The sequence below is a fragment of the Oncorhynchus nerka genome, linkage group LG19 (genome assembly GCF_034236695.1).
Source record: "Oncorhynchus nerka isolate Pitt River linkage group LG19, Oner_Uvic_2.0, whole genome shotgun sequence".
In the NCBI taxonomy this organism is placed as follows: domain Eukaryota; kingdom Metazoa; phylum Chordata; class Actinopteri; order Salmoniformes; family Salmonidae; genus Oncorhynchus; species Oncorhynchus nerka.
Genome location: NC_088414.1, coordinates 49,242,757 through 49,257,033, shown reverse-complemented (window position 1 = coordinate 49,257,033; position 14,277 = coordinate 49,242,757). Strand labels below are relative to the sequence as shown.

The following is a 14,277-nucleotide window of genomic DNA, read 5'->3' as shown; positions in this document are numbered from 1 at the left end:
TACTATCCTCCTGACCCTATGTAGCCAGGTCCATCTACTATCCTTCTGACCCAGGTCCCATCTACTATCCATCTGACCCTATGTAGCCAGGTCCCATCTACTATCCTTCTGACCCTATGTAGCCAGGTCCATCTACTATCCTTCTGACCCTATGTAGCCAGGTCCATCTACTATCCTTCTGACCCTATGTAGCCAGGTCCATCTACTATCCTTCTGACCCTATGTAGCCAGGTCCATCTACTATCCTCCTGACCCTATGTAGCCAGGTCCATCTACTATCCTTCTGACCCAGGTCCATCTACTATCCTTCTGACCCAGGTCCATCTACTATCCTTCTGACCCTATGTAAGCCAGGTCCCATCTACTATCCTTCTGACCCAGGTCCATCTACTATCCTTCTGACCCTATGTAGCCAGGTCCATCTACTATCCTTCTGACCCTATGTAGCCAGGTCCATCTACTATCCTTCTGACCCTATGTAGCCAGGTCCCATCTACTAACCTTCTAAGGCCCCTAAAATCTTCTGCAATATGTATTTTCTGCAATATGCAACGATATAGCCTAGTGGTTAGAGCATTGGGCCAGTAACCGAAAGGTTTCTAGATTGAATCCCTGAGTTGACAAGGTACAAATCTGTCGTTCTGCCCCTGAACAAGGCAGTTAACCCACTGTTCCTAGAGCAGTTAACCCACTGTTCCTAGAGCAGTTAACCCACTGTTCCTAGACCAGTTAACCCACTGTTCCTAGACCAGTTAACCCACTGTTCCTAGACCAGTTAACCCACTGTTCCTAGACCAGTTAACCCACTGTTCCTAGGCCAGTTAACCCACTGTTCCTAGACCAGTTAACCCACTGTTCCTAGATCAGTTAACCCACTGTTCCTAGACCAGTTAACCCACTGTTCCTAGACCAGTTAACCCACTGTTCCTAGACCAGTTAACCCACTGTTCCTAGACCAGTTAACCCACTGTTCCTAGACCAGTTAACCCACTGTTCCTAGACCAGTTAACCCACTGTTCCTAGGCCGTCATTGTAAATAAGAATTTTTTCTTAACTGGCTTGCCTAGTTAAATAAAGATTTAAAGAAATATATTTATATATGGGCAGCGACAACACACAGGTTGGAGCTCTTCTCTGTCTGCATTAACAAGGACAACACACAGGTTGTAGCTCTTCTCTGTCTGCATTAACAAGGACAACACACAGGTTGTAGCTCTTCTCTGTCTGCATTAACAAGGACAACACACAGGTTGGAGCTCTTCTCTGTCTGCATTAACAAGGACAACACACAGGTTGGAGCTCTTCTCTGTCTGCATTAACAAGGACAACACACAGGTTGGAGCTCTTCTCTGTCTACATTAACAAGGACAACACACAGGTTGGAGCTCTTCTCTGTCTGCATTAACAAGGACAACACACAGGTTGGAGCTCTTCTCTGTCTGCATTAACAAGGACAACACACAGGTTGGAGCTCTTCTCTGTCTGCATTAACAAGGACAACACACAGGTTGGAGCTCTTCTCTGTCTGCATTAACAAGAACAACACACAGGTTGGAGCTCTTCTCTGTCTGCATTAACAAGGACAACACACAGGTTGGAGCTCTTCTCTGTCTGCATTAACAAGGACAACACACAAGTTGGAGCTCTTCTCTTTCTGCATTAACAAGGACAACACACAGGTTGGAGCCCCTCTCTGTCTGCATTAACAAGGACAACACACAGGTTGGAGCTCTTCTCTGTCTGCATTAACAAGGACAACACACAGGTTGGAGGAGCTCTTCTCTGTCTGCATTAACAAGGACAACACACAGGTCTTTCCATCATTGCATAATTTTTTGTGTGCAAATGAACTCAAGCTTACGGACCGTGTCAAATGTGATATAGTGAAGCACCTGTGTGAGTTGGGTGCGCAATTCCGCAGGTACTTTCCTGAAACGGACGACACAAACAACTGGATGCGTTATCCCTTTCATGCCCTGCCTCCAGTCCACTTACCGATATCTGAACAAGAGAGCCTCATTGAAATTGCAACAAACGGTTCTGTGAAAATTGAATTTAATCAGAACCCACCGCCAGATTTCTGGATTGGGCTGCGCTCAGAGTATCCTGCCTTGTCAAATCGCACTGTTAAGACACTGATGCCCTTTGCAACCACGTACCTGTGAGAGTTGATTCTCTTTTTTTTTTTTTTAAGGGTGAAACAGTGGTTAAGGACGCTGTACTGCAGCGCCAGCTGTGCCACCAGAGACTCTGGGTTCGCGCCCAGGCTCTGTCGTAACCGGCCGCGACCGGGAGGTCCGTGGGGCGCCGCACAATTGGCCTAGCATCGTCCGGGTTAGGGAGGATTTGGCCGGTAGGGATATCCTTGTCTCATCGCGCACCAGCGACTCCTGTGGCGGGCCGGGCGCAGTGCACGCTAACCAAGGTTGCCAGGTGCACGGTGTTTCCTCCGACACATTGGTGCGGCTGGCTTCCGGGTTGGATGCGCGCTGTGTTAATAAGCAGTGCGGCTTGGTTGGGTTGTGTATCGGAGGACGCATGACTTTCAACCTTCGTCTCTCCCGAGCCCGTACGGGAGTTGTAGCGATGAGACAAGATAGTAGCTACTAACAATTGGACACCACGAAATTGGGGAGAAAACGGGGTAAAATGTAAATAAAATGAAACATTAGAGACAAAAGAGATTTGATTCTCAGCCCTCACTAGCATGAACACTAAATACAGACACAGACTGTGTGTGGAAAATTATTTAAGACTGAGACTCTCTCCAATACAACCCAACATTGCAGAGTTATGTGCATCCTTTCAAGCACACCCTTCTCATTAACCTGTGGTGAGTTATTCACACCCTTCTCATTAACCTGTGGTGAGTTATTCACAATTTTCGATGAACAAATAAGGTTTTATATGTAAGATGGTTAAATAAAGAGGGGGTACAGCTGGCCCTGGTGCTAGAGGGGGTACAGCTGACCCTGGTGCTAGAGAGGGTACAGCTGACCCTGGTGCTAGAGGGGGTACAGCTGACCCTGGTGCTAGAGGGGTTACAGCTGACCCTGGTGCTAGAGGGGGTGGGGCTGTCCCTGGTGCTAGAGGGGGTGGGGCTGACCCTGGTGCTAGAGGGGGTAGAGCTGACCCTGGTGCTAGAGGGGTTACAGGTGACCCTGGTGCTAGAGGGGGTGGGGCTGTCCCTGGTGCTAGAGGGGGTGGGGCTGACCCTGGTGCTAGAGGGGGTACAGCTGACCCTGGTGCTAGAGGGGGTACAGGTGACCCTGTTGCTAGAGGGGGTACAGCTGACCCTGGTGCTAGAGAGGGTACAGCTGACCCTGGTGCTAGAGAGGTGCAGCTGACCCTGGTGCTAGAGGGGGTACAGGTGTCCCTGGTGCTAGAGGGGGTACAGCTGACCCTGGTGCTAGAGGGGGTGTGTGTGTGTGTGTGTGTGTGTGTGTGTGTGTGTGTGTGTGTGTGTGTGTGTGTGTGTGTGTGTGTGTGTGGCAGGCTTACAATGATGGCAACAACAAAAACAATTGAGAGTGCCCTGGTGCTAGAGGGGGTACAGTTGACCCTGGTGCTAGAGGGGGTACAGCTGACCCTGGTGCTAGAGGGGGTACAGCTGGCCCTGGTGCTAGAGGGGGTACAGCTGCCCCTGGTGCTAGAGGGGGTACAGCTGACCCTGGTGCTAGAGGGGGTACAGTTGACCCTGGTGCTAGAGGGGGTATAGCTGACCCTGGTGCTAGAGGGGGTACAGTTGACCCTGGTGCTGGAGGGGGTACAAGTGACCCTGGTGCTAGAGATGACCCTGGTGCTAGAGGGGGTACAGCTGTCCCTGGTGCTAGAGGGGGTGGGGCTGTCCCTGGTGCTAGAGGGGGTGGGGCTGACCCTGGTGCTAGAGGGGGTACAGGTGACCCTGGTGCTAGAGGGGGTACAGCTGACCCTGGTGCTAGAGGGGGTACAGGTGACCCTGGTGCTAGAGGGGGTACAGCTGACCCTGGTGCTAGAGGGGTACAGGTGACCCTGGTGCTAGAGGGGTGGGGCTGTCCTGGTGCTAGAGGGGGTGGGGCTGACCCTGGTGCTAGAGGGGTACAGATGACCCTGGTGCTAGAGGGGGTGCACCCTGACCCTGGTGCTAGAGGGGTGCAGCTGACCCTGGTGCTAGAAGGGGTACAGGTGACTCTGGTGCTAGAGGGGGCTAGAGGGTACAGCTGACCCTGGTGCTAGAGGGGGTACAGCTGACCCTGGTGCTAGAGGGGGTACAGCTGACCCTGGTGCTAGAGGGGGTACAGCTGGCCCTGGTGCTAGAGGGGTACAGCTGACCCTGGTGCTAGAAGGGTACAGCTGACCCTGGTGCTAGAGGGGTACAGGTGACCCTGGTGCTAGAGGGGGTACAGCTGGCCCTGGTGCTAGAGGGGTACAGCTGACCCTGGTGCTAGAGGGGGTACAGCTGACCCTGGTGCTAGAGGGGTACAGCTGGCCCTGGTGCTAGAGGGGTACAGCTGACGCTGGTGCTAGAGGGGTACAGCTGACCCTGGTGCTAGAGGGGTTACAGCTGACCCTGGTGCTAGAGGGGTGGGGCTGTCCCTGGTGCTAGAGGGGTGGGGCTGACCCTGGTGCTAGAGGGGTACAGCTGACCCTGGTGCTAGAGGGGGTACAGCTGACCCTGGTGCTAGAGGGGTTACAGCTGACCCTGGTGCTAGAGGGGGTGGGGCTGTCCCTGGTGCTAGAGGGGTAGGGCTGACCCTGGTGCTAGAGGGGGTACAGTTGACCCTGGTGCTAGAGGGGTACAGCTGACCCTGGTGCTAGAGGGGGTACAGCTGGCCCTGGTGCTAGAGGGGTACAGCTGCCCCTGGTGCTAGAGGGGTACAGCTGACCCTGGTGCTAGAGGGGTACAGTTGACCCTGGTGCTAGAGGGGGTATAGCTGACCCTGGTGCTAGAGGGGGTACAGTTGACCCTGGTGCTGGAGGGGTACAGGTGACCCTGGTGCTAGAGATGACCCTGGTGCTAGAGGGGTACAGCTGTCCCTGGTGCTAGAGGGGTGGGGCTGTCCCTGGTGCTAGAGGGGGTGGGGCTGACCCTGGTGCTAGAGGGGTACAGGTGACCCTGGTGCTAGAGGGGGTACAGCTGACCCTGGTGCTAGAGGGGGTACAGGTGACCCTGGTGCTAGAGGGGGTACATCTGACCCTGGTGCTAGAGGGGGTACAGGTGACCCTGGTGCTAGAGGGGGTGGGGCTGTCCCTGGTGCTAGAGGGGGTGGGGCTGACCCTGGTGCTAGAGGGGGTACAGCTGACCCTGGTGCTAGAGGGGGTACAGGTGACCCTGTTGCTAGAGGGGGTACAACTGACCCTGGTGCTATAGGGGGTGCAGCTGACCCTGGTGCTAGAGGGGGTACAGCTGACCCTGGTGCTAGAAGGGGTACAGGTGACTCTGGTGCTAGAGGGGGTACAGGTGACCCTGGTGCTAGAGGGGGTACAGCTGACCCTGGTGCTAGAGGGGGTACAGCTGACCCTGGTGCTAGAGGGGGTACAGCTGGCCCTGGTGCTAGAGGGGGTACAGCTGACCCTGGTGCTAGAGGGGGTACAGCTGACCCTGGTGCTAGAGGGGGTACAGCTGGCCCTGGTGCTAGAGGGGGTACAGCTGACCCTGGTGCTAGAGGGGTACAGCTGACCCTGGTGCTAGAGGGGTACAGCTGACCCTGGTGCTAGAGGGGGTACAGCTGGCCCTGGTGCTAGAGGGGGTACAGCTGACCCTGGTGCTAGAGGGGGTACAGATGGCCCTGGTGCTAGAGGGGGTACAGGTGACCCTGGTGCTAGAGATGACCCTGGTGCTAGAGGGGGTACAGGTGTCCCTGGTGCTAGAGGGGGTGGGGCTGTCCCTGGTGCTAGAGGGGTGGGGCTGACCCTGGTGCTAGAGGGGTACAGGTGACCCTGGTGCTAGAGGGTACAGCTGACCCTGGTGCTAGAGGGGGTACAGGTGACCCTGGTGCTAGAGGGGTACAGCTGACCCTGGTGCTAGAGGGGGTACAGCTGACCCTGGTGCTAGAGGGGGTGGGGCTGTCCCTGGTGCTAGAGGGGGTGGGGCTGACCCTGGTGCTAGAGGGGGTACAGGTGACCCTGGTGCTAGAGGGGGTACAGGTGACCCTGTTGCTAGAGGGGGTACAGCTGACCCTGGTGCTATAGGGGGTGCAGCTGACCCTGGTGCTAGAGGGGGTACAGCTGACCTTGGTGCTAGAAGGGGTACAGGTGACTCTGGTGCTAGAGGGGGTACAGATGACCCTGGTGCTAGAGGGGGTACAGCTGACCCTGGTGCTAGAGGGGTACAGCTGACCCTGGTGCTAGAGGGGTACAGCTGGCCCTGGTGCTAGAGGGTACAGCTGACCCTGGTGCTAGAGGGGGTACAGCTGGCCCTGGTGCTAGAGGGGGGTACAGCTGGCCCTGGTGCTAGAGGGGGTACAGCTGGCCCTGGTGCTAGAGGGGGTACAGCTGACCCTGGTGCTAGAGGGGTTACAGCTGACCCTGGTGCTAGAGGGGGTGGGGCTGTCCCTGGTGCTAGAGGGGGTGGTGCTGACCCTGGTGCTAAAGGGGGTAGAGCTGACCCTGGTGCTAGAGGGGTTACAGCTGACCCTGGTGCTAGAGGGGTGGGGCTGTCCCTGGTGCTAGAGGGGTGGGGCTGACCCTGGTGCTAGAGGGGGTACAGCTGACCCTGGTGCTAGAGGGGGTACAGGTGACCCTGTTGCTAGAGGGGGTACAGCTGACCCTGGTGCTAGAGAGGGTACAGTTGACCCTGGTGCTAGAGGGGGTGCAGCTGACCCTGGTGCTAGAGGGGGTACAGCTGACCCTGGTGCTAGAGGGGGTACAGGTGACTCTGGTGCTAGAGGGGGTACAGCTGACCCTGGTGCTAGAGGGGGTACAGCTGGCCCTGGTGCTAGAGGGGGTACAGCTGGCCCTGGTGCTAGAGGGGGTACAGCTGACCCTGGTGCTAGAGGGGGTACAGCTGGCCCTGGTGCTAGAGGGGGTACAGCTGACGCTGGTGCTAGAGGGGGTACAGCTGACCCTGGTGGTAGAGGGGTTACAGCTGACCCTGGTGCTAGAGGGGGTGGGGCTGACCCTGGTGCTAGAGGGGTAACAGCTGACCCTGGTGCTAGAGGGGGTACAGCTGACCCTGGTGCTAGAGGGTTACAGCTGACCCTGGTGCTAGAGGGGTTACAGCTGACCCTGGTGCTAGAGGGGGTGGGGCTGTCCCTGGTGCTAGAGGGGTACAGTTGACCCTGGTGCTAGAGGGGTACAGGTGACCCTGTTGCTAGAGGGGGTACAGCTGACCCTGGTGCTAGAGGGGTTACAGCTGACCCTGGTGCTAGAGGGGGTGGGGCTGTCCCTGGTGCTAGAGGGGGTAGGGCTGACCCTGGTGCTAGAGGGGGTACAGTTGACCCTGGTGCTAGAGGGGGTACAGGTGACCCTGTTGCTAGAGGGGGTACAGCTGACCCTGGTGCTAGAGGGGGTACAGACTCCTAATACTGCTGCTACTATCTGCAGTGCCTCTAGTCACATGACTCTCTTCTAATACTGCTGCTACTATCTGCAGTGCCTCTATTCACATGACTCCTAATACTGCTGCTACTATCTGCAGTGTCTCTATTCACATGACTCCTAATACTGCTGCTACTATCTACTATTCATGACTCCTAATACTGTGCCTATCTAGTGCCTCTATTCACATGACTCCTAATACTGCTGCTACTATCTGCAGTGCCTCTATTCACATGACTCCTAATACTGCTGCTACTATCTGCAGTGCCTCTAGTCACATGACTCCTAATACTGCTGCTACTATCTGCAGTGCCTCTATTCAGATGACTCCTAATACTGCTGCTACTATCTGCAGTGCCTCTATTCACATGACTCCTAATACTGCTGCTACTATCTGCAGTGCCTCTAGTCACATGACTCCTAATACTGCTGCTACTATCTGTAGTGCCTCTATTCACATGACTCCTAATACTGCTGCTACTATCTGTAGTGCCTCTATTCACATGACTCCTAATACTGCTGCTCCTATCTGCAGTGCCTCTATTCACATGACTATCTCCTAGTACGTTGCTGCTACTATCTGCAGTGCCTCTATTCACATGACTCCTAATACTGCTGCTACTATCTGCAGTGCCTCTAGTCACATGACTCCTAATACTGCTGCTACTATCTGTAGTGCCTCTATTCACATGACTCCTAATACTGCTGCTACTATCTGTAGTGCCTCTAGTCACATGACTCTCTCCTAATACTGCTGCTACTATCTGCAGTGCCTCTATTCACATGACTCCTAATACTGCTGCTCCTATCTGCAGTGCCTCTATTCACATGACTCCTAATACTGCTGCTACTATCTGCAGTGCCTCTATTCACATGACTCCTAATACTGCTGCTACTATCTGCAGTGCCTCTAGTCACATGACTCCTAATACTGCTGCTACTATCTGCAGTGCCTCTATTCACATGACTATCTCCTAGTACGTTGCTGCTACTATCTGCAGTGCCTCTATTCACATGACTCCTAATACTGCTGCTACTATCTGCAGTGCCTCTGTTCACATGACTCCTAATACTGCTGCTACTATCTGTAGTGCCTCTATTCACATGACTCCTAATACTGCTGCTACTATCTGTAGTGCCTCTATTCACATGACTCCTAATACTGCTGCTACTATCTGTAGTGCCTCTATTCACATGACTCCTAATACTGCTGCTACTATCTGTAGTGCCTCTATTCACATGACTCCTAATACTGCTTCTACTATCTGCAGTGCCTCTAGTCACATGACTCTCTCCTAATACTGCTGCTACTATCTGCAGTGCCTCTGTTCACATGACTCCTAATACTGCTGCTACTATCTGTAGTGCCTCTATTCACATGACTCCTAATACTGCTGCTACTATCTGCAGTGCCTCTAGTCACATGACTCTCTCCTAATACTGCTGCTACTATCTGCAGTGCCTCTATTCACATGACTCTCTCCTAATACTGCTGCTACTATCTGCAGTGCCTCTAGTCACATGACTCTCTCCTAATACTGCTGCTACTATCTGCAGTGCCTCTATTCACATGACTCCTAATACTGCTGCTACTATCTGCAGTGCCTCTAGTCACATGACTCTCTCCTAATACTGCTGCTACTATCTGCAGTGCCTCTATTCACATGACTCCTAATACTGCTGCTACTATCTGCAGTGCCTCTAGTCACATGACTCCTAATACTGCTGCTACTATCTGTAGTGCCTCTATTCACATGACTCCTAATACTGCTGCTACTATCTGCAGTGCCTCTATTCACATGACTCCTAATACTGCTGCTACTATCTGCAGTGCCTCTATTCACATGACTCTCTCCTAATACTGCTGCTACTATCTGCAGTGCCTCTATTCACATGACTCCTAATACTGCTGCTCCTATCTGCAGTGCCTCTATTCACATGACTCCTAATACTGCTGCTACTATCTGCAGTGCCTCTATTCACATGACTCCTAATACTGCTGCTCCTATCTGCAGTGCCTCTAATCACATGACTCCTAATACTGCTGCTACTATCTGCAGTGCCTCTATTCACATGACTCCTAATACTGCTGCTACTATCTGTAGTGCCTCTATTCACATGACTCCTAATACTGCTGCTCCTATCTGCAGTGCCTCTAGTCACATGACTCCTAATACTGCTGCTCCTATCTGCAGTGCCTCTATTCACATGACTCCTAATACTGCTGCTCCTATCTGCAGTGCCTCTAGTCACATGACTCCTAATACTGCTGCTCCTATCTGCAGTGCCTCTAGTCACATGACTCCTAATACTGCTGCTCCTATCTGCAGTGCCTCTATTCACATGACTCCTAATACTGCTGCTACTATCTGCAGTGCCTCTATTCACATGACTCCTAATACTGCTGCTACTATCTGTAGTGCCTCTATTCACATGACTCCTAATACTGCTGCTACTATCTGCAGTGCCTCTAGTCACATGACTCCTAATACTGCTGCTCCTATCTGCAGTGCCTCTATTCACATGACTCCTAATACTGCTGCTCCTATCTGCAGTGCCTCTATTCACATGACTCCTAATACTGCTGCTCCTATCTGCAGTGCCTCTATTCACATGACTCCTAATACTGCTGCTCCTATCTGCAGTGCCTCTATTCACATGACTCCTAATACTGCTGCTCCTATCTGCAGTGCCTCTAGTCACATGACTCCTAATACTGCTGCTCCTATCTGCAGTGCCTCTATTCACATGACTCCTAATACTGCTGCTCCTATCTGCAGTGCCTCTAGTCACATGACTCCTAATACTGCTGCTCCTATCTGCAGTGCCTCTATTCACATGACTCCTAATACTGCTGCTCCTATCTGCAGTGCCTCTATTCACATGACTCCTAATACTGCTGCTCCTATCTGCAGTGCCTCTATTCACATGACTCCTAATACTGCTGCTACTATCTGCAGTGCCTCTATTCACATGACTCCTAATACTGCTGCTCCTATCTGCAGTGCCTCTATTCACATGACTCCTAATACTGCTGCTCCTATCTGCAGTGCCTCTAGTCACATGACTCCTAATACTGCTGCTCCTATCTGCAGTGCCTCTAGTCACATGACTCTCTCCTAATACTATTGTTTTTATCCTGCTGCTCAGCCACTTTACCCCTGATTGTATTAAAACTATAACTCATATACCTACCTCATCTATCACTGATATTGTTGGGCTCCCGATTGGCGCAGCGGTCTAAGGCACTGCGTCTAGAGGCGTCACTACAGACCCTGGTTCGATTCCAGGCCGTATCACAACCGGACGTATTTAGGAGTCCCATAGGGCAGCGCACAATTGGCCTAGTGTCGTCCGGGATAGGCCGTCATTGTAAATAAGAATTTGTTCTTAACTGACTTGCCTGGTTAAATAAACCTTTTTTTTAAGTTAATATTGTTCTTGTACATACTGTATATTTTAATTTATATTGACACTGTCTATTTCTGATATTGCTACTACGAAAGCAACCATTTGGCTGTACAGTTTCCACCTTCTGTAGAGACCCATTCACTAGGCAAGATGTGACTGGGGGTTATTGCATTTCTTCACATTGACCCATCACTTTAGACAAGTGTGTTTCTGGGTAATGTAGTGTGTCTGGGTAATGTAGTGTGTCTGGGTAATGTATGGTTTCTGGGTAATGTAGTGTTTCAGGGTAATGTAGTGTGTCTGGGTAATGTAGTGTTTCTGGGTAATGTAGTGTGTCTGGGTAATGTAGTGTTTCTGGGTAATGTAGTGTGTCTGGGTAATGTAGTGTTTCTGGGTAATGTAGTGTGTCTGGGTAATGTAGTGTTTCTGGGTAATGTAGTGTGTCTGGGTAATGCCTGGGTCTTCCTTTCCTGTGGCGGTCCTCATGAGAGCCAGTTTCATCATAGTCCTTGATGGTTTTTGCGACTGCACTTGAAGAAACTTTCCAGATTGACTGACCTTCATGTCTTAAAGTAATGATGGACTTTCTCTTTGCTTATTTGAGCTGTTCTTGCCATAATATGGTCTTGGTCTTTTACCAAATAGGGCTATCTTCTGTATACCACCCCTACCTTGTCACAACACAACTGATTGGCTCAAACGCATTAAAGAAGGAAAGAAATTCCACAAACTCACTTTTAACAAGGCACACCTGTTAATTGAAATGCATTCCAGGTGACTACCTCATGAAGTTGGTTGAGAGAATGCCAAGAGTGTTTAAAGCTGTCCTCAAAGCAAATATTGGCTACTTTGAAGAATCTCTAATATCAAATATATTTTGATTTGTTTATAACACGTCTTTGGTTCCTACATGATTCAATTTCATAGTGTTGATGTCCACCCTTATTCTAGATGTAGAAAATAGTTCAAGAAAACCCCTTGAATGAGTAGGTGTGTCCAAACTTTTGACTGGTACTATATATATATAGTATATATATCCATACAGCGCATTCGGAAAGTATTCAGACCCTTTTGACTTTTTCCACATTTTGTTACAACCTTAATATCCTAAAATTGACAAGTGTTTTTTTTTTCCATCATCCATCACAATAACTATATAATATATATATATATAATACAATATACAAATACCCCATTATAACAATACCCCACAATGACAAAGCAAAAACAGGGTTTTAAGACATTTTTGCTCATTTACAAAAAATAATAATAATTAAAGATCACATTTATATCAGTATTCAGACCCTTTACTCAGTACTTTGTTGAAGCACCTTTGGCAGCGATTAGAGCATTAAGTCTTCTTGGGTATGTGACGCTACAAGCTTGGCACACCTGTATTTGGGGAGTTTCTCCCATTCTTCTCTGCAGATCCTCTCAAGCTCTGTCAGGTTGGATGGAGAGCGTCGCTGCACAGCTATTTTCAGGTCTCTCCAGAGATGTTCGATTGGGTTCAAGTCCGGGTTCTGGCTGGGCCACTCGAGGACATTCAGAGACTTGTTTTCATCAAGGATCTCTCTGTACTTTGCTCTGTTCATCTTTGCCTCAATCATGACAAGTCTCCCAGTCCCTGTCGCTGAAAAACATCCCCACAGTATGTGACCTTCATCGTAGGGATGCTACCAGGTTTCCTCCAGATGTGACAGAGCTCTGTCAGAGTGACCATCAGGTTCTTGGTCCTTCTAGAAGGTTCTCCCATCTCCACAGATGAACTCTGTAGCTCTGTCAGAGTGACCATCATGTTCTTGGTCCTTCTAGAAGGGTCTCCCATCTCCACAGAGGAACTCTGTAGCTCTATCAGAGTGACCATCATGTTCTTGGTCCTTCTAGAAGGGTCTCCCATCTCCACAGAGGAACTCTGTAGCTCTATCAGAGTGACCATCAGGTTCTTGGTCCTTCTAGAAGGGTCTCCCATCTCCACAGAGGAACTCTGTAGCTCTGTCAGAGTGACCATCAGGTTCTTGTTCACCTCCCTGACCAAGTCCCTTCTCCCCTAATTTCTCAGTTTGGCCGGATGGCCAGCTCTAGGAGGAGTCTTGGTGTTTCCAAACTTCTTCCATTTAAGAATGATGGAGGTCACTGTGTTCTTGCTGCAGAAATGTTTTGGTACCTTTCCCCAGATCTATGCATTACATTTACATTTAAGTCATTTAGCAGACGCTCTTATCCAGAGCACTCGACACAATCCTGTCTCGGAGCTCTATAGACAATTCCCTCGACCTCGTGGCTTGGTTTTTGCTCTGACATGCACTGTCAACTGTGGGACCTTATATAGACAGGTGTGTGCCTTTCCAAATCATGTCCAATCAATTGAATTGACCGTAGGTGGACTACAATCAAGTTGTAGAAACATCTCAAGGATGATCCATGGAAACAGCACCGAAGTTAAATTTTGAGTCTCAAAGCAAAAGGTTTTTTCTTTGTCATTATGGAGTATTGTGTGCAGACTGATGAGGGGAAAAAAACTATTTAATACATTTTAGAATAAGGCTGTAACGTAATAAAATGTGGAAAACGTCAAGGGGTCTGAATACTTTCCCGAAAGCAGTGTATGTGAAGATGAACATACCGAAATGAACTGCAAAGCACACTGGGCATTATTCTTGGCCTTGTTTCGGGGCGGAGCTCATTAGAATAATACTCAGCATGCTTTACAATGGTTCATTTTTACATATACACATAGCAGAAAGTAGGGGTGCTGATTTTATACATTGAAATGTAATTAAATACACAAAATACTAATTGGACTGTAGTTCATGCCTGTGAAATTCTAATGACAATGGACTGTAGTTCATGCCTGTGAAATTCCAATGACAATGGACTGTAGTTCATGCCTGTGAAATTCTAATGACAATGGACTGTAGTTCATGCCTGTGAAATTCCAATGACAATGGACTGTAGTTCATGCCTGTGAAATTCCAATGACAATGGACTGTAGTTCATGCCTGTGAAATTCTAATGACAATGGACTGTAGTTCATGCCTGTGAAATTCTAATGACAATGGACTGTAGTTCATGTAACAGAAATCCATCTCTGGGATTACGTCTTGTATAATAGTTAATCAGAGAAGTTAGAGCGATCATTATGTGATCAATGCTTTGTAAGCTTGACACAGACACACACACTCGCAGGCACACACACACAGACACAAGTACTAAAACAGAACTTACCTCTTCCACTGATATGGGCAGAATAACTCGACTGAGAGAGATAGAAAGAGAGATAGAGAGAGTGGAGATGGAGGGAGAAAGGCAGAGAGAGAGAGAGGGAGAGAGGGAAAGTGGAGATAG

The 14,277-nt window shown here is 50.2% G+C and overlaps 1 protein-coding gene across 1 annotated transcript in view; it reads right to left on the bottom strand.

Annotated features, from left to right (window-relative positions):
* Positions 1–14,277, bottom strand: part of LOC115126452 (phosphatidylinositol transfer protein alpha isoform-like) — a 107,581-nt gene that overhangs the window by 84,192 nt on the left and 9,112 nt on the right. The window contains exon 2 of the mRNA XM_065004588.1: positions 14,158–14,188. Coding sequence (XP_064860660.1) covers positions 14,158–14,188 — 31 coding nt within the window. The remainder of the gene's footprint in view (positions 1–14,157; positions 14,189–14,277) is intronic.